The sequence below is a fragment of the Sceloporus occidentalis genome, unplaced genomic scaffold, assembly GCF_023333645.1.
Source record: "Sceloporus occidentalis isolate IW3139 unplaced genomic scaffold, rSceOcc1.0.p SCAF_4, whole genome shotgun sequence".
NCBI lineage: Eukaryota > Metazoa > Chordata > Lepidosauria > Squamata > Phrynosomatidae > Sceloporus > Sceloporus occidentalis.
In genome coordinates this window covers 21,272,981-21,297,311 of record NW_028316984.1, presented here as the reverse complement: position 1 = coordinate 21,297,311, position 24,331 = coordinate 21,272,981, and the positions used below count along the sequence as shown (strand labels likewise).

General features: G+C 41.2%; 1 protein-coding gene across 1 annotated transcript in view; it reads left to right on the top strand.

Moving 5' to 3' along the window:
- The first annotated feature begins 1,869 nt into the window (after positions 1-1,869).
- The window catches only part of LOC149313585 (bone morphogenetic protein receptor type-2-like), a 118,082-nt gene continuing 95,620 nt past the window's right edge, over positions 1,870-24,331 (top strand). The window contains exon 1 of the mRNA XM_089519382.1: positions 1,870-2,394. Coding sequence (XP_089375508.1) covers positions 2,310-2,394 — 85 coding nt within the window. The 5' untranslated portion in view covers positions 1,870-2,309. The remainder of the gene's footprint in view (positions 2,395-24,331) is intronic.

The following is a 24,331-nucleotide window of genomic DNA, read 5'->3' as shown; positions in this document are numbered from 1 at the left end:
TCAGAAGAAGGCGCCTTCTCACGAAAAAATCAAGAGGAAAAAGGGAAAAACAAATGAAAACCCTAAAAGCCAAAAAGAAGAGAAGAAATCAAAGTCAAAAAAACCCTCAAAACCAACAAAAGCCCTTCCCACGCACTTTCCCTCCAGGCCGTCCATCTGGCAAACGCAAAACTCATACCAAGATGGCGGTGCGGGCGGGGCGCAGAAAACAAACACACACGCTGTCAACACCTCCTTCTCACTTTCCCAGTAACCGTTCCAAGTACAGCAGCAAAGACAGCCACCCAGCTGGCGTCGCTTACGCAAGCGGCGGCGGCGGCGGCGGCGACGTGGGTGTCACTCTATCTCTGCGTCTCTATGATCAGAGGTTTCGAAGTGGGCGGGAGAGAGGAGGAGAAGGAGAAGGGAGGCCCTAGCGAGGAAGGAAAGGAGTGGTTGAGAGTTAGGAGGGGAACATCTCGAGCTAGAGAGGGGGCGTGGCTTCGTAGCAATTGGGAGTTGAAGGGAGCACAAGCTGGCGAGGGGGCGTGGCTTAGTGGCGTTTGGGAGTTCAGAGCAGCTGGAGCTAGCGAGGGGCATGGCTTCGTAGCAGTTGAGAGGAGCCCGAGCTAGCGGGGGGCGTGGCTTCGTGGCGCGAGCAGCCCTGGGCGTGGCCTCACGGCGCCCACAGGCCGGGCGCTCAGTCAGGCAGGCTGGCGCGGTTACGCAGTAGCAGCGGCGGCTCCCCTTTGTGTCTGGTCTGAGGGGAAAGAAAGAAGGGCGGAGGGAGAAGAGAAAGAGAGAGAAAATCCGTCGCAGGACGGAGACCAGGAGGGAATCCCTCCGCCCTGAAGGCACGGGCGAGGCGGCTTGATCCCTCCGCCACCGCCGCAGCTGAAGGGAGGAAAAAGGGGCTTGCGGGGAGCTCCTTGTGAAGAAGAAGAGAGGCCTCCGAGGAGGAAGGAGGAGGAGGGACTGTGGATGGGAGCAGGGGGCTTTGGCGGCCCTCTTCCCTCCCTCCAGCCCCACTTGGAACTGGGACGAAGGCACGCCGAAGTGTGTATATATATATATATATGTAATATTATATAGAGCTATCTATACAATATATCTACATTATATATATTATATAGGTGTGTATATAGAGAGACATATCTATATCTCTCTATATAGACAGATACACAGGCCTTGCCTCCCTTTGGGGCTGGCTCAAGCCAAGGACTGAGGAGCCCAGATTTGCTGCTGCTGCTGCTGCTTCACAGAACGTTCGCCTTCCTTCCTTCCTCCCTGCCCTCCTTGGCCGCCTCTGGTCTAAATAGGCCGAGGTTCTTCTTCTTCTTTCCTCCCTTTTGGGACGCTGGAGGAGCGCCATGGGACCACGACCACGACGACGCCAGGCGCCTTGAGAGCATATCTGGGGTCTTTTCCTTTTGGGACTCCTGCTCCTTTTTCAAGGCTTCGGATCTTCTTCTTCTTTGCGGCCGTTTGGAGCTTGGGCCTCGAAACCTCCCTCTTGCCTTTACTTTCGAGGAGAGCTGCTTGTTCGTGACAATCGAGATATATATATATATATAGAGAGAGAGTCTATACAGAGACACACAGAGAGGATTCTTCTTCACTTGCGGAGGTGATGATTCGTTGGAAAGCAGACTTGGAGGCGGCGAAGGAGGCGCCTGGGAAAGAAGCAGCCGGGAGTTTTCAGGGTTAAATAATGACCTCCGGCGGATATAGAGATAGATATATAATCGATTATAGTAATAGTGATATGCCATCGACGCCAATGACTCCTTCGGCCGAAGGAAGGAGGGCCGAGCCAGCCCTTGTTCCAGCGCTTGTGTGTAATCGATCATCGTGACTCCGTGTCATGGGTTGTGATGCCTGGGTGCTGGGGGATTCTGGGAATCGGAGTCCTGTGAGACCTCTAGCCTTGAAGGAGCAGCCCTTTTCTTCCCCCGAGAGCCAGGCTCGCTTTTGTGATGACGGTAATAACTGTATGTAGTCGGTTGTTATAATAATAATAACAATAATCCTGCATCGTCGGTTATAACGAAGAAGAAGAAGAAGGAGGAGGAGGAGGAGCGGTGGACTGAGCCAAGCGGGCTCTTCTTGTGATAACAATAACTGTGTCTGGTGGGCTGTAATGAGTGGTCCTTGGTTGGTGGCGTTGCCCTGAGAGGCGAGGCTGGGCTTTCCCAAGCCCTGAAACATGAAGGAGGAGGGTCCGTGTCATGGAGTAAGGGCCTCCTCCTCCTCCTCGGCTGGATTGTGAGCCCAACGGCGAAAGAGAGCCTGCCTTGGCCCAGGAAGGCCCCGCTCCCGCTGCGGCCGCCATGCCCGCCCGGCTCCCCCTGCTGCGGCGCCTCTGGCCGGCCCTGCTCTTGGCCAGCGCCACCTGGATGCTCAGCGCTGCGGCTGGTGAGTGGGAGAGGGAGGGAGGGAGGCTGGGGCACTAGGCCTCGGGGATAGAGGCCTCTTTGGAAAGAAGGGCAGCCTTCGTTCAGAGGTATAGCCCCCTCAGTCTGTAAAGAATCAGGACGCAGAGAGGTCTTGCAGCACCTTTGGAGACTCACTGGAAGAAAGACAGATTGCCAAGACTTTGGTCTACTTCCTCAGATGCATATTATTATTATTATTATTGTTATTCAAAGGTATAGCCATGCTAGTCTGTGGAATCACTATGTAGAGAGATCTTGTTACACCTTTGAGACTCACTGAAAGAAAGGCATCAGCAGCAGGAGCTTCCCTAGACTTCAGTCTACTTCCTCAGATGCATTTGGTGGAAGGGAAGCCAGGGACAGACCTATTGCTATGCTGCAGTGTAGACTTTCTAGGAAAGCTTGTGCTGCCAACTTGAGTCTCAAAGGTGCTACAGAATCTCTCTACGTAGTGAAGTATTGTGTTATTCGTCTATATAGTCTTAAAGAATATAGCTCCGGACTAACAGCAGAGTCATGATTCAAAGACATAGCCCTGTGAATCTGTAGAATCAGTGCATAGAGAGATCTTGCAGCATCTTTGGAAGGAAGACATCAGCAGCAGCCTTCCAAAACTTAGGTCTACTTCCTCAGATGCATTTGGAGGAGTGGACGCCAGGGACGGACCTATATGCGTCATTGGTATGTTGTAGACTTTCTAGGAAAGCTCCTGCTGCCAACTTCTTTCTTCCAATGAGTCTCCAAAGGGCTGCAAGATCTCTCTGAATAACATCTGAAGGCACTGCAGCAGTGACAGTAGTCATGTGAGGATACTGGGACAACCATGGCTAATATTCAGTGCTTCACAGGCAATTCAGAATTTATCTCTTATTTATTTTTATTTATTTGATTTCTAGGCCACTTTTTCCCCAGCAAGGGACCCAAGGCGGCGGCTCACAAATACAAATGCTAACAAATATATTGCAATAAATGATTAAAAACGTCAGCTAAAATATGAAATTACAGATATTAAAACTACAACAAAACCACAATACCCACCTCATATAACAAACCCCCCTCCCCAATATAAAAGTCATCCCATCAAGGCTGCTGCTTAACAGAACTGAGTCTTTCAGGGAGAGTGAATGAATACAGTGGGCCTTTTGTATCTGCTGGGGTTTGGATCCAGGACCCCCCTGGATAGCGAATCTGTGGATGCTCAAATCCCATTAAACACAGTGGCATAGTAGAATAGTGCTCCTTACATACAATGGCAAAATCAAGGTTTTTGGAATTTATATCATTTTGAAATTTATATATTTTTAAAACTCTTTTCAAGCCCTGGATGCTTGAATCTGGGGATAAAAAAATACATGGATACAGAGGTCTGATTGTACCCAGCAGCGTTGATGGCCATAAAAATATGAGTTCCTTGGCCCCCATGCAATTTAAGCCAATGCCCACACAAGGGGAAGGGGAATCTGTTAACCTTTCTTTGCCAGTAGGTAATCATGAGCCCAAAGACTTGACACCTTTGGCTGTTAACCAAAAGGTGGGTGGTTCCAGCCCACCCAGGGATCTGCAGATCAACTAAACCAGATTGAAATCTGGGTTAAAACTGATTTAGTGTCAGTGGACTCCATGGGGGGGAAGGAATTGGTGTGAATGTGAACACGTTGGTTCAACTGGTTCTAGAGATATATGCTGCACACTAATTCTTTTGCGACAGGGAAAAGGGAAGAAAGGGGGTGCGGCTGGCCAGTATGCAGATCTTTCTCTCTCTCTAAAATGTCTGCATCATTCTCTTGGAAATGGTAACAGGTTTCAGGGGCTGATCTTCATGATTTATTTATTTATTTATTATCATCTTGTGGGTGTATTTATTTTGAAGTGTTCAGGGTGAGCAAAATCTGTAGCCAGATTTAATATATTTTTGATTGTATTTCTCACCTCTCATGTTTCTCCAGGTCCATTCTAGTGATATGGAATTACAATATAACACACACATTTAAAAAAAACAACACAGTGCTTTAAAAAATCATTGATTGTACAGGTATGAAATCTTTGTTCACCCCCCATTAGATCAATGGTATGTCATCACTTAGTACATAATGTGTTTTAAATACATGTGAGACAACACATGTCTTGTGGATTTTGAAATGATTTTACAAAATCTGCCAGAGTCCTGGTGCAGAATTATTTGCTCCACAATACACTGTGCAAAAATATATCTGCACCTTGAGTAATGTTAATATTGTTTAGCTTTATTCATGGCCAACTCAATGCTAGATACTTGAACAAGGAACAGAAATGTTGTTCGCCCATTGGTCCTATGCAGAAAAGCCTGATAGTAGTGGCTTGGGTAACTGGAATGAAAGAACAGTCTGAAGTGCTGAGAAATCATTATGCTTTCAATTCTCTTCCTTGCAAGCATTCATCCAAACTCTTAGACTGCAGTCCTATGCAGGTTTCCTTGAGAATATGTTCTCCTGAACTTACTGTTGAACAGATACACATAGGATTGCTTTAGAGGAAACCTAAAACATCTGCCTAAGCTTAGACACCATCTGAGATAGCAAACAACTTTCATTTACTTCTCCCCGCCTTTAATGGACAATACAGTTGTTTGATAGGTAAGCAGATATTGTGGGAAATTATCTAGGAGTTGTATTGAAACAAGAAATGTCATGATTTGTTTATTTTAAAGAAGAGAAGGTTAAGAGGTGATATGATAGTCCTGTTTAAAATTTTGAAGGGATGTCATTTTGAGGAGGGACTCAGCTTGTTTTCTGCTGCTCCAGAGACTAGGACCCAGAGCAATGGATGCAAGCTCCAGGAAAAGAGATTCCACCTCAACATTAGAAGGAACTTCCTGACAGTAAGGGCTGTTTGACAGTGGAACAAACTCCTTCCTTGGAGAGTTGTACAGTCTACTTCCTTAGAGATCTTTAAACAGAGGCTGGATGGCCATCTGTTGGGGATGCTTTGATTGAGATTTCCTGCATGGCAGAATGGGGTTGGACTGGATGGCCCTTGCGGTCTCTTCCAGCTCTATGATTCTATGATTCCGGAATGTTTTATTATTGTCAGCAAATATCACATACAGCAAACAAATGAGAAGTCTTCATGTGCTATCTTGTTACGTTACACGGGTGAAAATATTAGGTTGGTTAAGCAATATATTCTCCGGAACCGTAGAATGAATAATCCTGAACAATTATTTTTAGAGGTATGCTGTACATTTAGGTCTAAACTCAGTCACTGCTTTCAACTAGAATAGGGCCATTGGACCATTTGCTGAATAAAAGTTAACATTTACGTAAATCCCGCTGATTTCAGTGTTTCTGCTCTGGTTGGAATTAATAATTTATAGGGTTATAGGAATTTGTTTCTTGGAAAATAGTGAACTAAATGTATGGAACATTTGTGTGTACAGTAATAAGTTAAAGCTGGCTGTGTCATTAGTACTTAAAACTGAAGCCCATCAAATTTGTCTTTTGTAGTTCTTTAAAGAGACAGCATACTGTAGTGGTTTGTTGGACTATGACTATGGAGACCAGGGTTCGAATCCCTTCTTGGCCATGAAAACCTGCTAGGTGACCTTAGGCAAGTCACATTCTTGCAGGCTCAAGGGAGGCCCTGCCAAAAAAATCCCCTGTGAACAAATCTTGCCAAGAAAACTGTGTGGTAGGCTTGCCTTAGGGTTGCCATAAGTCAGAAATGACTTGAATGTGCACAGTAACAACAAAATTCTTTAAGCTAATTTCCTTTAAGAATTAGTCCTTGAATCTCATATTTCTACATTATAATATTACAGATGTAATTAAAATATTCCATGATTTAATCTACTAAACATTTATGCCTTTTCCATGACCTAATTACCAAAATGTTGAAATATTTGTGTGCTAAAAATGGCATCTTAAAAAAAAAGGTATAATTAGCTGGGCTTGAGCCTGTTGGGAAGTAGCAGCAACTCTGTGTTTGTTCTGTATGGCTGTGGGTAATTGTGCTCAGATTTGACAGCATAGCCCTGCTTAATCACAGACTTGGGAAGTTCCCAAGAGCAATCTAGTCTGCCTCCTACACCAGAAAAATCCCTGGCATCTGCCCATCTGGTATCTTCTGGGAACTCAGACAGTACAAGTACTCTGATGAACAATGTAACTGCTGACTAACTTTTATAGTCTAGATGCGTATCCAGCAAAACGCCTTATCTTGCTACACTTCAAAACAAGTCTGAAGTATCTACCTGCCCCATCTCAGGCACTCACTTTTTGGGTGGGCAGGGAACAGACATATTAGTCTTCATAACAAAAGCAACAGAGTCTTACGGCACTTTAAAGAAGACTACATCATGTACTCTGGAACATATGAAAACTTAAGCCAAATAAAACTTGCTAGTACTGTATTTAGATGCCAGAAGATTCTTTGTTGTTGCAATATTAAGTCAGCAGGAACACTCCATAGCACCTGTAGAAGAGGTGGGAGTAGCAGGATGGATCCAGTGAAAGCACACAAATCTTCCACTGGAAGCCTTAGTCTTAATATAATTTAATGCAGGGGTGGGATCAGAGGTGAAGGCACTACTTATAATGTCTTGTGGACTAGAGGAGCATCTTTTAATTTTCCTATGTATTAGTGAACAGATCTGCTTTTTCAGAAAGAATATAATTTTGACGAATACAGTACTTGTTTAATTTGAAAACACATTCTGTCTATATCTAAATACTGAATTTATGGCTTTTGCGTTACATTCAGAAGAAATCTTGGCAGAGTGGGAAGCATTGGTATTTTTTCTTCATTTTGGCAACAAAGAACCTTCTTTTTGAACGGATGTTTATCCATTCCAGCGATTTGCTCTTACAACCCATATGTAGAATAAATCATAGTTCCTGGTTTCTACTGTGTTTTTTTTTAGAACACAGAATATATTATAGTTCTGTGATTCTCAGTCCAGATGGTCAATTTCATTTTTAATTTTGTCTCTTTGCTTTTATTTCTACAGTAAAATTTAAAGAGCATTTATACTTGGCAAGTAAATTGTTAGGGCTATGGGCTAATATGAAGACCAATATAGGTTTAGGACATTTCTGCTTTGGAATGTGCCCTGGCTTCACTATAAAGCTGTTAGGAACTTTGTTTCTAATTTTCCCCATGTAAACCGGAGTATGACTTCTTTCACATAGTTGTTTGATCAAGTTTTATATCTAATCATATGCATTGTTGATTGAGAAAGTTTAATGTCAAATCATAATGCACATGAAAATGGGTGTTAACTATACTCCATAATCAGTTCTGTGAGATAAGACAAGCATTTTACTTGTGGGGAATATGGAGGGGTATGCTAATTTCTTGTATTATTTTTATGTTAATTTATATAATTCATTAGTCTATTACTAAATATTATCACTTGCAAAAAAAATATGAAAGGGCACAGGATTGCTCAGGTCCTTACAATCTTGGCCTGGATTCAAGGGTGATAACAGGGAGGGGAAGAAGAATATGTGATTATTGCAGTGTCACATACTTAGGTTTAGTAGCAATAGGATATGGGGGTTCAGGATTAGGTGCAAAGCTTTCATGGAGAAAATGGTTGTACTCAGGGAATTGTGAAAGCAAGAGAGGTGACATGAGGTGTTTCTGAGAAGCAAGTAGGTGAATAAGAGGGATCTAGCAGAAAAAGGGGCAAGAACAATTTAAAGGAGCAAGGTTTCTTTCAATAACCGAGAGTGGTAGAGTGGGATTGAAGAAGATCAAAAGCAGAGATGTGTTTAGCTATGACTATGGAGAGATAAAGAGGAGTAAGCAACCCTATGGAAGATTTTGCAGGTAAGTATGAGAAACCTGTGCAGATCCAGGAATGGACAGAAAGTGTTTTTCGGAATTTGAGAAGAGACATCATGTGATCAGAGGAACGAGTGAGGTATATGGTTTGGCAGCAGGATGCTGAATAGATATGAGCAAGAAAGTTAAAAAGTAAAATAGAAGAGCATACAAAGAAAGCGAGAAGTTCAGTATTTAACATAATACTGATATTCAGATTATGCCAAAGCATCCATGCTGGGGGAAAACAGAAAACCATTTAGAGATGTGGAACTGGATGGAGGGGAAAAGTGCTGGGAAAGAGAAGTAGAGCAAGGTATCATCAGTAATGAGTTTATCTAGGGACGAAGCAGAATGCTGCAATATAGACTATCTGTGATTAGAGGTGTAGTAATCTGTGGTTACCTTTGTTGAACTCCAGTTACTCCTGTTGCTTTGGAATGCAGGTATTAGTTTTACCTATCATTTTGAGTACTGTTGCAGCATGTTAACACTTTTCACTGCTTGTTCTTTGTTTATGGCAGTAGATTTTAATGTTTGGGACTTGACAGGTGTGGGAAAATTTTGGATGGAGCAGAAGGTTAATATAATTGCCCTATGCACCTGCACCAAAAAGGGAGTTGTGTTCATGTAAATGTCACTTATGCACACGTATGTCAATAATAGGGTGATGTCAAAAAAGAAATAATAGATACTGGTACAATATGATAGATAATGAAAAACTGTGGATCACTTTTAAAAAAATGGCTGTACCACAACTTTTGATTGCTTTGATTGTGTAACCTCTACTCAGGACAAGAGGCCACTGTCAGAATATGGAGAAATGGAAAGGTTTCCAGTTGACAACGGGGTCAGCTAAGGCGGCATTCTGTCTCCTTATCTGTTTCTCTTGTGTCATATGTAACACTGGATTAGACTCAGAGGAAGGAGGCATCAAAATTGGAGAAAGGAACATGGACAATTGAGGATATGCAGATGATACCATACTACTAGCAGAAAATAGCAAATACTTGGAATGATTAAGGAAGAAAGGTTAACAGTTGAACATTAAGAAAACATAAATAATTTACATTACTTTAAAGTAGACAATGAAAACAATGAAATAGTTCAAGATTTTCCATACCTTGGCTTAGTCATCAGTCAGAATGGAGACTTCAGTCAAGAAATCAGAAGAAGACTAGGATTTGTAAGGGCAGCTGTGAAAGTACTAAACAAAATCATGAAGTATAAAGATATATCATTGAATACAAAAGACAAGATTACCCATGCCATTGTATTTCCCATTTCTGTGTACAGTTGTGAAAGCTGGAGGTGAAGAAAGCTGAGAGGAAGGGAATCAATTTATTTGAAATGTGGTGCTGGAGAAGAGTTCTGCAAAAAAAACCACAAATAAATTAATCCAAGAGAAAAACAAGTCAGAACTGTCCCTAGAAGCCAAGATAACAAAACTGAGACTGTTGTACTTTGGACTTACTATGAGAAGACATGACTCATTAGAAAAGACATTCATGCTTGGTAAGGTAGAAGGCAGCAGAAAAAGACGAAGACCACATTGTAGGTGGATGGACTCAGTCAAGGAAGCCATGGCCTGGAGCAGGGATAGGCAACCTGCGGCCCGGCGAGGCCTTGGGACCGGCCCCAGCCCGGTCCTGCCGCCGATTGCCGCCGGGGCCTTTGGCCTCTCGCGCGCAGGGGCAGTTGCCTATAGAAGCCTCAGAAACATGCATTTATATTAACATTTTTTTAAAAATCAGCAATTTTTTTCAAGTGTCCTCCACTTTTTTTAAAAAAGTGTCCACCATTTGAAAATGTTGTCCTACATTTGTCCCGGTTTATTTATTTATTTACATTTAAAAAAAAATATTTAATTATTTATTTTTTGGCTTCGGCCCCCCCAGTTGTCTGAGGGACAGCAACCCGGCCCCCGGCTCAAAAAGGTTGCCTACCCCTGGCCTGGAGTCTGCAAGACTGTGCAGAGATGTTGTTAACAGTGACTTGGAGATCTCTCATTCATAAGGTTGCCATAACAATATGCAGTCGAAGGCTTTCATGGCTGGCATCCATAGTTTTTTGTGGGTTTTTTGGGCTATGTGGCCATGTTCTAGAAGAATTTATTCCTGATGTTTCGCCAGCATCTGTGGCTGCTATCTTTCTCTGAAAATGCCAGCCACAGATGCTGGTGTAACGTCAGGAATAAACTCTTCAAGAACATGGGCACATAGCCCAAAAAAACCATAAAAAACTATGTTGCCATAACAGTTAACACCTAATATGTGATCATGTTTGCATTGGTTTTCAAAATGTATAGAAACATTTAAATATTTCCTCTCTCTTCAGTATACTTCTCCCTTTCCTGAGAAACTGTAATTGTATCCTTGAAGTCGTGTTGGTATGTGTGTGGAATGTTTGTGAGGGGTTGAGAGTGGAGCAGGGTGCATATGCTATTAAAAGCGTTAAATGTGTACAATGCACATTGTATAATAATTTTCCTTTTATTTTCCATATTAAGCGTTACATTGTGACTAAATTTTCAAAAACAGTTACATGTGCAGACATTTTAAGTAAGAATAATGTATATAAAAATAATAATCCAGCTACTCATCGTACAGTGTATCTGTGAGGACTGTTTTGGAGAGAAGAATATGGTTCCTTAATAAAGTGTGAACCTTATAAACCAAAACTCAAATGATTTTTTAAAATAATGCAAACCCTACTGTCTTTTAAGTGGACAGCGTTTCTAGTGTTGAGAGGAAGAGTGGTAGTTATTTGGCAGTTACGTGACCCGATGCCGAAAGGGCCTTGGCCACACAAAGGCAAGCCCCTGTTTCTCCACCCCAGCCTACCAACCAGGGAAGAGTGGATCTTGCTAGCTGTAGGTAGTTAGGGTGCCTTAAGTCTTGGGATGGGCAATTGTAGGGCAATGGACCACATTTCCCATTGAACAAGTGTTCAGGAATATGTTTTCAATGGAAATTAATGCTCTTTATTTTTTCTGCTTTCAAAAATAAGCTTTTAGGTGACTGGGGTTTGTTTTGGTTGGTTGCTCAAACACATAAATATTAATGTTATATATGTAACAAAATAAAAATAAGCTAAAATTAGTTATTCTTCTTTAAATATTCTTAGATAAAATATTCTTTGTATTCTTGATTTTTATTTTATTTCTGTTTCTATGTAAATAAATTACGTACATAAAATACTTAAAATAATTGCAGTATGATTTTGCTAATATTGAACTAAAGCTACTTTGGAGCAGCCTCTGGCCGAGATCAAACCAGGATGGGGGCGACCACATAGCCTGCGCCCAAAGTGGGCTGCCGCCTGCAGTCCCAACCTGGTGCTGCTAGGAGTCATTTTAAACCAACTCCTTTTTGATGTGGTCCTTTGGACTGAAGGGCAATGTCGGAGTGGCTTCCAGCCACTTTGGGGGCATGCGTCATCTAAATGCCATGCCCCAAAGTTTCCAGAAGCAACTTCTTTTGGCCTTAGTTCCTTTTACCATTGTATATCATGCATTTAACAATATGCCACCAAATTTCGGAGGCAAATTGCTGCATCACTTAAAAAAATTGAAATGTTGGGAAATCCTGGGGTGCAAGACAAGGAATGGCTTGAGGGCTGGATACCCATCCATATTTTAACCAGCATCACCCATCTGGCCACTTCAACCCAGCCATCGATTGGAGAAGCCTTATGGTGGTTTGTTGGACAACTTATGGTAGTTCGAAGACATTCAGTGTTGTTAGCTAATGTCATCTAGATTGGTGTGCTTTTCTCCCCCAACCTTTCTTTTGGAAAAAGCTTTGAGGACAGCTTGTGGTTGGTGAGAGAATGCCAACAGCAGTTTGTGCTACATAGTTAGCCCAAGAATATAGCCCCTTGCCATTCATCATATGGGAAAAATGGGAGGATTTACCATTGGTAATAGTGGTAACCATGCTTAAAGATGTATGGCATCAAAAATGGATGAACCCTTTTTGTAGTACTCTAGATAATCAAGCCATTGTGTTGTAGAAAAATGAATTTACCTGCTGAGCTAGTCTTCAATTATTGGAGGGCAGGAAAAATTAGATGAGGTAGAGTATTTCTTTTAGGGGGGGAATAAAGATGGTATACAGGGACGTAGCTAAGGGGGGTTCTTGGGGTCCAGACCCCCCCTTCCATTAGAAAAATGAATGGTGTGTGCTGCTGTGCCGCCGCACCCAAGCCCCAATATAATGGTGGCACTTAGTCTGGACCCCCCCTCCTAAAATCCTGGCTACATCCCTGTGGTATACTATATATCAGTGATGGCGAACCTATGGCACGCGTGCCAGAAGCAGCACTCAGAGCCCTCTCTGTGGGCACATGTGCCATCGCTGCAGCTCAGAGTTTGTTACTAGAAAGCCAGAGGGACACAGCACTTTGCAATAAATAAGTGGGCTTTGGGTTGCAGTTTGGGCACTCGGCCTCTAAAAGGTTCACCATCACTGCCATATATACTTGACTATAAGTCGACCTCATGTTTAAGTCGAGGGCAGGTTTGGGGGCCAAAATTATGGATTTTGATACGACTCATGGATAAGTCGAGGGTAAAACATAGCAGCATGTAACAAAGGAGGTAAAGGATGAAGCAAAGGAAAATGATGCTAAAGAACTTAGAATTTTTTGACACCATAAAGGCTGGCTGGATGAAATAGTAGAGGGGGTTGATGCTTCTTTTAGGTGCTCTGAGAAGGGATTGAGTTCTCACCTTTCACCAGGGGATGGTTCCTTTTTGGACAAGAGTAAAAGTACAGTACTTACATTGACCCATGGATAAGTCGACCCAGGTTTTTGGAGTCAATTTTTCGACTAAAATTTCTAGACTTATACATGAGTATTACAGTATTCACTTCTGTGTTGGATCTAGAATTGCTTGAACAGAAATTCTCTTTACGTGTATTGGCAGTTTTAGGTCCAGTGAAGGTGAAAGAAGGGAGAGAAGACAATGTTGTCAGTGTTTATCCTCCTCTGCAGTCCCCACTGCCACCTCTCCCATAGTTCTAGAGGATCCCTCAGTGTTCTGCAGCTGAATTTTGGAGGTCACAGGGAGAAAAGGAAATTGGCACTGGTGGGAGCAAAGTCTGACTCCAAGACATGCAAAAGAAAGATGAGGAAAATGAAATTAAGTGAACTTAGTATAGAGTTTGCTTTGAAGTCAACTACTGTACGTTTAAAGTTTCTACTCATTAATAGTATATTATCACCCCCTTAAGTATTGATGCCATCATAAATCTCATTTTGTCTAGTGTTGGATGTTAATTTCATAAACCCTCTGAAAATAATAAATTTCTTATTGCTTTTTGCTTATTGACCATATGGTGACCCCATCCACTATTGATGTATGATTACTTAACTGCGTTTAAAAGACATAAGAGGAAAGGTAAAGAATGTGTCAAAGAAATATATCTTTTTACATTGACTTAAGACTGTGGAATAAGAATTGATAAACTTCATGGTAAATATAAGATCAAATGCATGAACAAATTTTGTTTCATTTAGCTTTGCTACACTTCATATTAGTTAATTGTCTCCCAAATAAATTAAATACATGTAGAATATATTTTCAGAGAAAGCAAAAGTAACCATGTTGGCCATAAGAAAAAATCCCAAAGTATATATTTAGCCCAGATTCTTCACAAATGTACAAACTTTCAAGTTCTCTGTTGAAGGGTTGTTCATTTTTATGACCTTTCAATTGGCTTAATAAAAATATGGATGTTAAAATACATTTTATAGTATTCCTGAAAATTAGACACAGAGAATACACTAAATCTGGGTTCTCATGTCATCTCAGTGCTTTTCTTATTTGGGTTATACAGGAGAAAAGAAAAGTGTGATTTCCCCTATAATGTAACAGGGAGAAACAGTTAAGTAAGCGGTGAAGGAAGATAGTTGAACCTTTGATATATGTCAAGTAGATCCCACAGTGATATAGTTTATCAGATTGCTTACAGCGAATATGAAGTAATATCTTCATTAAAGAGGAGAGTAGCTTGATGAAGTGTACTGTAATTTGGAGTTGTTTCCCATGCCACAAGAAAATATCTGGAGAATGACACATGAAGCTGTTTTCAGAGAGCAAAAGCCTTTTCATAGTCTAAAAATGAGATACCCAGAGTCTGTTCAGAATGGTTGATCTTGTGTAATAGGATAAAAGAGTCAAGAATTTCCTATTTGGGCTAAGACTAGCTTACATTATTTACATGGAGAAAAATATCTCAGATATCTAGCAGTAGCATAACCTATTTTGGTCTTTAAGGATTTTCCAGCTTCAGCTGTTCTTGCTGTTATGTGTTTTCAACTCAACTCAGATTTATGATGGCACTATCCTAGACTTTTATTGGCCAGAGATCTTAACAATTATTAACACTTCTTTAGTAATTTCACTTGAATAAACTGGGTTTTGTGTTTCCTTTATAACACGTGCTTGTAAAAGATTATAAACATATTTATAACCATATCACTGTTGATTTGGTGTCATTTTTTTTACAGTTTCTCCTCTGAATCTTACAACTTATTGGAGGAATATCTAAGACAGTAGGGCATGTGGTACTGAGTATTGCAGAGGGAATTGTTAAAAATTGCTGTCTATCCATTTTCCCAGGTGACACGCTTCCATATTTAAGAGTCCTTCTTTTTGTAGAATCTAGATCTAACCCAGTAATAGTAACTATTAATTTTAAAATATTTTCAAGGAATAATACATTTATTATGCTGTACCATCTGATTATGATAAAGCATTTGGAAGCAGACTGTTTCTTGACCCTTTGGTTGGTGGACTGACTTCACTGATTTTACAGGGAGTCTGGCTCTCCATTTTAAAGACTGGAACTGATTCAGATGTGGACTGCATTATTTTTCCTGGGTAAAATAGCTTCAGGTAAAAATACAGCTTCTGAACATGTGAAAACCTATTACAGTGGGGAGAAAATTTTGCTATCATAGTTTGTGGAGTTGTAGTGGTTCACACAGTTTTTCATTGGTAGGTTGCTTGTTGGCTAATATCATATTAATAGATCAACAGCAGGTAATTGATACCAGAAGCCAAATAGTGAGAGAGAGAATAGTTGATAATGAAGGAGCAATTATGATACAAATAGCTATAACTATGTGAATCAGCTATGACAAAATATATCTTAGAAGTTGAAGGTAGTACTATAAAAACTTAAAAGTAACCTTTTTCTTTTTTTTAAACCAGGCTATTTGCAGAATAAAAGTTGCAGGTTTATAAACATTGAGGGAAGGTATTCTTTGGTATACTCTCTTTTAAGATAATCTAGAATTCAACTGTTACATATACTCGTATATAGGTCAACTTAATGTATAAATTGTGGGCAGGTTTTGGGGGCAAAATTGCAGATTTTGAGATGACCTGTGGAGAATTCAAGGGTGTTACCGCCACATCCTCATCCTCCCCTGGTCTCTTGGCGCTCCTTTAGGGGAAGTGCCAAAGAGCAGGCACTACTCTTTGCAATCGTGATGTTTTATCTTGTTCTCTGCTGTTTTGTTGGTCAGTCCCCTCTGCCCATTGGACAACCTATGCAATCAAAGCTTGCCCAGAATCCTATTTCTTTAATATCTTGTTCTTGGCAGGAGCACCTCAAAGCACCTGTTGTATGTATCCTGCTTGAGAGGCTCCCTTCCCTTTCTCTCTCAGTTTGGGTTCTCCAGTTCATGGAGCAAGGATTAGGTTTCTGCTGCATTAACTTTTTCCTCTGCCAAAAAAAAAAAAAAAAAAATAGATAAAAGAGAACAGATGAACAGATTCTTCACCCCTTTGTTCAAGACATCATCTCATTCATGCCAGCGAAATCATGCCTTGCTCACCTGCACCACTGCTGCTTCTGATCTTTTTAAATGCCTGGATGGGAAAATGGCAGCAGCTTGGGTGAGCGAGCTTGGCTAATTTCACCGACTTCACTTGTGGAAATTGTCCAGTGTGCAGAAGGGACTGACCAACAAATCAACAGAGGAACAAGATAAAACTAGGATTACAAAAGGCAGCAGCAACTCTTTGGCATTTAAACTGAAAAGAGCACTGAGAAGTGAGAGGCGCAGCAGGCATGTGGTGGTGACAGTGGCACCTGGATGCTCAGCTGGTTGAGCTGTTGCATGTTGACAGGGAGTGGCACTGGATCATGGGTGAAGCTGAGCAGCCCTATGATGACTCCCTAGCCTGGCCTGATCTGTCCATCGGCTCTGCCTCCTCCTAGCTACACCCTTTCTGATATCGGCCCCCCTTGGAGATCCCTGTGGTAATTTTGCAGCCTTGTAAGTCCTGGCTGAAGGAGGCTTGCTCTCAACTTTGCTTCTCTTCCGTCCACCTGGTTGGGATGTATGGTGTGCAGCATGGCCCTGATCCTGTACCTGGGCCTATCTGCAAGGAAGCCCCTATGATGCCTCACGTGATAATTGTGTTCCTGTGTCAGGGGATGTCCAGATAGTTTCACCTTTTCTGATCTTTTTACATTGAACTGTGGATAAATTGAACCAGTTTTTTTGGTTGTTGTTGGGGTTTTTTAACTAAGATTTCTTGGCTTACACAAGAGTATATATGGTACTCTGAGAGGACCTGCTCTGAAATCTGCCTATTTAATTTCTTTCAGTGTAAGCAATTGTACTAACCCTACTAATAGTTTCCTCAAGTGGAGTAGGCTTAGAATTCAACTTTCATTGGCACTATTATTATTATTTGCATTTTTACTTTACAAAAATTATTTTAATTTTATTCCATAAAAATAATGCTTTATGCAATTAACATCATAGAAAAAAATTAAAATAGTAGAACAATAAAATTGTAAGAATAAAAACATTTTAATGCCAGTTGATGCATCTTTACCTTCTTCATTAAGACAGAGTGAGTTGGAAGGCCTTTCAGGAGGAATATATTCCATAATCTGATAAAGAGTGTTATTCTCTTGTGATATTCAGACATCAACTAGGCAGGTTCATAATGAGATAAGTGGTTCATTCAGTAGTTTGCTTTTCTTGGAATAAGCCTGGATACAAGCCTCTCTGTAGCTGTCAAAGATGGATGACCTCTATCTGGGTTCTATAGTTGACCGAAGCTGCTTCTAATGTATTAAAGTGTACTTTTTAATTGTCTGAGCTCTTGGTTTCAATACCTGTAGCTTTTTATATGCATTTGAAGCACAGATCTCTAGGCAAAATGTCATAATGTTCTTGGAGAGCTGAAACTATCTGCAGAAGAAGCATCGCTTCAGCTTAGATTGCTGTAGGAGAGATGGGATAGAGTTTGCATACCAAGGTGTGGTGGGAACTTCCATATCTTTGCTGGGTTTTGGCTTTTGATTACCAATTCTTTCATCTCATCAGTGAGCCTATGAAAGGGGCCTACTGCTTGACTTCCATAGTATGGGGCACAAGAATAATAAATTATTGTTCAGGAGTCGCTGCAAGGCAAAGGACTCTTTCCAAAAATTGACCCCCTCCTGCCCCAAAGACATGCCTTTCCCTACACAGCTTCAAGCTGTATCCCCCCAACATTTCTTCTGCTACCTCTTCTCCTGGCTTGTCTGACAAAAACAGGATCAGCAGCATAACTTCAACCTGACCGCCAAGTCCCAGCAAAACTCACAAAGCTTAAGCAGGGTCCCAAATGTGAAGACTCCTTTTTGCTGCCACTTCTCTTCCCTGCCCCCTGTGCTCTAACTCTTCACTTCAGTCTGTCTGCCCCAAAATGGCACCACTTCAAGCCAGTGTAGTGATGCCCTGTGCCTAGTGCTTGCAAACATTTCCTAAATGCTGCTGCCATTACTAGTGAAAGATGTGGCTAAGGGAGTGAACTTGTGTGGAGAGGTGAAGAGTGGGAGACACCACTATATGCAATCAGTTTGGCTGCCTGGTGGTATTAAGTGACCATGAAAAGAGAAGTTTTGTGCGTACCCCGTCCCCATCAGTGGTTGTCCTTGTCTTTCTTGCATGCCAAGATTTTCACTGAATGCCCCCTCCCTCTTTTCCCTTACCATCCCCTGGATCTTTCCACTGCCCAGGTGAGGCAGTACCACCCACTTTTGGAATCACTGATGTAGAGGTTAAAAAGCACAGGGGACAGTATTGAGTCTTGCAGAACCCCACAGTCTTAACAACCTTAAGGCTAAAAGAGTCTCCCAGTTCCACTGCAAAACAGCCCTTCCCTAAGTTGCATGACACATTTATTTTAATTTGTAAGACACCATGAGTCCTGGTTTAAAGGGAAAGATAAAATAATATTAGCCATAAGGATACCACAGTACTCGGTGTCACTGAAAAGGCCAGCAGAACCCACAAGGACATGCTGCCATGGTCTGTTTCCTAACATGAGACATCGACTGAAGTTGAAATTGATCCAGATAATCCATTTTTTTTAAGAAGCCTGGAGCTGTGCTGCCCCCGTTTGTTCTGAGACCTTAGAAAAGGAAGATGCCAGTAATTATTCTAGGGCGATGTGGGCCAGTGAAGATTTCTTCCATAGAGGTCTTATAATTGCTTCTTCCAGAGGAGTTAGAACAATAGCTCTATTTCAGAGAAGTATTTATAACCTCTACCACCCAATTTGCTATCTCTCTTCTGGAAGCCTTAATAAGCCAGGATACATGTAGACCTGACATACAAGCAGTTGGCCTCCTTTTCTAAAGAACTTATGCTCAGGTTGAACAAATTGAAACTCATAAATTAAAAGTGGGTAACTATTCACCAAAATTACACTCCCCAAAAATATGCTCTCAGTGTAGAGTCCATGTCAGAAGAGACCTGAACAGTCATCTGTATAAATGGTTTCGTAGATTCATCACATCAGGTTTTTAAGGCTGCTCCTCACTATGTCTGTTTCTCTGCCTCCTCACTCCAAGCATCTATCCAAGTGTTTCATTGCTTTGAACTCGATCAGAAAACCAAGGAGCCTATGCTGTGTACCAAAGAAAAGGACACTTAGGGCCTGAATAGACAGGCCAAAATAAAGCTGCTTCAGGTCACTTTGGAGGTATGCTGTTTAAATGACACACACATTTTAAGAGTCCAGAAGCTGCATCAAAGCTGCGCTCCAGTCTTTAGGACTGGAGCATGGCTTTGGCACAGCGTCCAGCCTCTTAGGATGTATGCATCATTTAAACAGCATACCTCCAAAGTGACACAAAGCAACTTTATTTTGCCTGTCTGTTTGGGCCCTCAGATTCAAAACACACTGCAGAAATAATCCAGTTTGAAACTACTTTAACTGCCCTGGCTCAGTGCTAAGGAATCTTGGGAATTGTAGTTTATTGTTGCACTAGAGCTCTCAGACAGAGAAGGCTAAATGTCTCACAAAACTACAGTTCCCAAAAAAACCCTAGCACTGAGCCAGGGCAGTTAAAATGGTCTCAAACTGGATTATTTCTGCTGTGTGTTTTGGACTTCTGAAGCAATTGTGTGAGTTGTTAGGATCATCTCCTATTCCACAAGTCAGCCAGGTTACACACAGCCTTGCCAGCTGTAGCATCTGCAAAATTTCTAAGAAGGAATCTCTCTGGATCTGTTAGTCTTTGTAGGTGGATCATTCTGGCCACCTCTGCAGAAATAGGAGTCCCAGCAAATGTAGGCCATAATATATAATGATCTGTCCATAATACCAGAGTTTCTTGAAGCTGTCCTATCCATAGATTACCCACATCCTGGCCAACAAAAAACAGATGAAGAGTTTGCCTTGTCACATTTGTAGAGTCACATATCTGTTGACAGACCCATAGTTGCCCATGAAGTCCTGTGGCAGCCCTGATAACAGAGCCTCAGTGTGAATGTTAAAATTACCCAGCACAATTAGCCTGGGGAAGATCAGAATCATTTCAGCAGCAAGGTGGGTAGTACACAATAGCATCCTCATCTATATTATTGCCCTGTTACCAGATTTATTCACTCAACCCTTGAAGTCTTCCAGATAGATTACCTCAGGAGGAGGTAGACTCCCAGTAGCTCATCATCTTTGTATCTTCCCATCTATCGGTTCTTGCCTGCTGCTGTACTTGGAAGATTAGTGGGCATAGGTGGATCAAGTAGGAACTCCTCCTCTTTGCTCAGCAAGATTTCTGTCACATCTGCCAGGTCCTCTTCCCTGCTCATGATCAAATCTTTGTAGATAGTTCTTCCCAGTCACAAACCTGGTATTAAGCAGGAGCACCTTTTGACCTTACGACGTTCCACTAGAGCAGAAGGAATCTGTCAGTTGAATAGGAAACCAGAAGAAGAAACAGCCACAAAAGGTTTAGCACAATACATTTATAATTTTGTATTCTATAAAATCTGTTGCATATATCTTTATGGTTGAAGTTGTTCCAAGTATGTTGTCTTCATCTTTGCTAGAAATATGTTATTTTTTTTAATTCAAATTACTTTTACATGTTGTGATTGTAGAGATTGAGAATGTTTAGCTGTTTCTGGGTGGTTATATCAAATTGGTATATTCCTTGATTTGTTGGGGCAGAGTTTCTTGGACAGATTTTCACATAGTAAAGGGATGGCTCCCTGAAGCAGTGAAACAATTGTTGACAGTATTATGCAGCCTTTTGAAGCGACAGACTTAATCACTATTAATGCACCTGCTGTGGAAATTGCTTTTTATAACTGAAATAGCAAGCATCTGATAATTTGCCTAAACATTCCTGGCAAATGTCAGAAACACCCGTGTTCCATTAATGTTCTTCTCAAACAAAAAGAGCATTAATATGTGTTGAGCTGAAGCTGAACAAGGTTCTGACTTCACAGGAGCCTGGCTGTTTTCATGAGTTTCAAGCCCTGAGCCAAGCCTGAAGAGTATATGAAATGTCAGGCAAGTTCCAGTTATCTCAAATGTGGTTTTATTTCATTTTACTAACTTGCTACAAAAAACAAAAAAAGCCAACCCCAAAACCAAAAATAAATATTTTTATTTATTTGATTGATGTTTCATCTGAAATGGGACTCAAAGTGGCTGCTGTCTCATTTTCCTTTGAAAGAAAGGTCACTATAGCAATAAAATGTACTTCCTTTAAAATAAAACAGATTATTTGCAGACCTATGTTAATAAATGGAAAGCTATTTCAAACACTGCACTATAAATTTTAACTTGTTATTGTATGTAGTTTGACATTCAGACCTCTCTTTACTTTTTCAAAAGGAAATTATAGCACCTCCGTTTTGGAACAAATATAAGTTTATTTTATATAAAAAAGAAGAAAAATAATAAACACACACCTTTTACTAGTTAACTAAAAACCATCAATTGGACAAAATAAGACTGTATGCAAAGTACGATACAGCCACAAAATGCCTAAATAAACAAACAGAAGGAAAATGGAACCCATTCTATCCTAAAACACTAGACTATTTCCCAAGTTGTTAAAGAAATAAGTAATTTTCGGTTAATTAAAATAATTTTCAGTTAATTTATTCTAAGTGTGTTTTCTAGACCACTTACGGATTTTAGCTTGTGGAACTCTTTATACCATGTCAGAGGCATAAAAACGCCCACATACTCAGCTCAATGTGCATTTTTACAATGCTGTTAGATGAAAGGAATGGATAAAAATAGGACCATTGGAAGCTGTTTGGGACACACCCAGACCCAAATTGATTCAGGGTGGCTTTCTTGAGTTAGTCTGGTACAGATAAAAATCAAACAGTGGCTGCAGCTCAAGACATTTATCCAGTTTTAAGAAATCTGCATATTATCCCCTGCAGCAGAACATTATTTCCATGACTACATTTACCCACATAGAAGATTTACAGTAGAAAGTAACTGAAAACATATATCCACACTTGCTGTATACAGACATCAGACAGTTCCTTTGTTGGGATCCATACTTGTGAAGGGATGATAGCTGGGAAATGAAGGTTTTGCCTCTTGCTACCAATGCTCTGGAAGAAATTCAGTGGCTAAACATGCTTTAAAAAAAGACAGAGAAAAGTAACCAAGATGAAGGAGAACTAATTGTTCAGAAATTAAAGGTGCTTCAAAACAGAAGGAGAAAATAGATGAAATCAAAGCTGTGTATTTCTGTTTAATCATTTTAATAAATAGTTTTTTGTGGGTTTTTCGGGCTATGTGGCCATGTTCTAGAAGAGTTTATTCCAGACGTTTTGCCAGCATCTGTGGCTGGCATCTACAGAGAATGTTGGCATAGAAGTAGGGTTGCCATACCTCCGGACCTCGAAACCAGGAAAAATGTAGGACAAAATTTTCAAATGTAGGACACACAAACATGTGCCCTACATTTGAAAATTTTGTCCTACATTTCCCCTCGCCGCTGGGGCTCCGCCCCCCGCCGCGATCACAGCGAGGCCCGGGGCCTAGGCGGGGAGGGAAAGCCTCCCTGAGTGAAGGATTCCCTCCCCGCCTGGGCCCCCAGCCTCGCGGCGATCGCAGCAGGGAGCGGAGGCCAAGCGGCGAGGGAAAGCCTCCCTCAGCTTGCCACATCCTGCCCGGGGGCAGGGGCAAACCGGGGCGGGACTGTGCGCACCCACCCCAAATCGGGAAAGTCCAGCCCCCAGGTGGGATATGGCAAGCCTACATAGAAGAGAGCTGGATACACACACACACACACACACTGTTGGGAGGCATAGATATATCCAGCTCTCTTCTATGCCAACATTCTCTGAAGATGCCAGCCACAGATGCTGGCGAAATGTCTGGAATAAACTCTTCTAGAACATGGCCACATAGCCCGAAAAACCCACAAAAAACTATGGATGTCAGCCATGAAAGCCTTTGACTTCACATTTTAGTCAGTAATTGTACAGTACTCCTGTTTCTAACTTGATTTTTATTGCAATTCCATAACTTGTAGCTTGTTGAACCATATTTAAAATAAATATGCAGTGAAATTTGAGTTTGTATGTATTTAACATTTAAAATATTATGTAATTTCTTATGGAGCTTTAAAATGGGTGGGAATTTGTGGCCCTGCAGGTGTTATGAACAGAATCTCTTCGCATTTTCTATCATTGGCTACATAGCCTAGGACCACTGGGAAAATAGCTGTTCATCAGCATCCTGAGAGTTGCATGATGCCTACTACTGCTTTAAAACAAAATCAAAATATTTTGTCATTTATCATTGTTGGGAGATTATTTGTATTGATGTTTCTATCTTGATGTAATTTTAGTCCAGTTTACAAACAGTTTTGCTTCTCCAGTTAACATTTCATGTTCAAAGAAGCTCATAATGAAACTCCTCCTGCCTTGACAAAAAAATCACTTTCGATACTTGTGTTGTTTTAAATCATTCAAAACCTTCACTTAAATAACCTGTGATATTTATTTTTAGATTTGCTGATATTTGTGAATAGCAAAACAAAAGTTGGTCAAGGCAGTTTAAAATACAATGTTGGTGGCAGCCCTGTTAGGGCATTTTGTAGCACTAACCATGAATTGTGTAGCACCAACCAAAAGGTGTAACTAACAAATCATACTGGAGTTGCTAATGAATATCCCCCAGAATCCAACGTTGTCCTCTTTGTACAAAACCTGTGCCACAGTTCTATAGCATTCTTAGTTCAAGCTCATCCCAATTATTTTTGCATTATCCACAACTGCTAATGATCATAGCCAGCGTGGCCCTACTAAGACTGCAAAAACGGTCATCAGTCATTATCAGTGTTATTTACATCCTGACTTTCCCCACATATTTGGGACTCAAAAGTGGCTACAAATTAAACCAAAGACAGTATAGATAAGTCAGTATTTTTAAAATCAATTTAAAACATACATTAAAAGGGGGAAGCAGTTGCAGACAACACAAAACCTTATTAAAGCCCTCTCTTTAAAAACATTTCCCCCAACCCCAGTGGAAGGATAGCAAGGAAGGGGGCATTCTAGCTTTCCTAGGAAGGGAGTTCCAGAGCTGGGAGAAGCCACCAGGAAAGCCCTCTCTCACATTCCCAGCAGTCATGTCTGTCAAGGTGGTGAGACCAAAAGAAAGGCCCCAGGTATGTTTGTATGAAAGAATTGTCTTTCAGGTAGCCCAGATCTGAGGCATATAGGGCTTTATAAATTATAGTGAGTGCTTTGAATTGTGTGAAACAGATCAGTATCCACTGGAGTTATTGTAAGATGGGAATTGTGTGCTCCCTGTAACCAGGCCT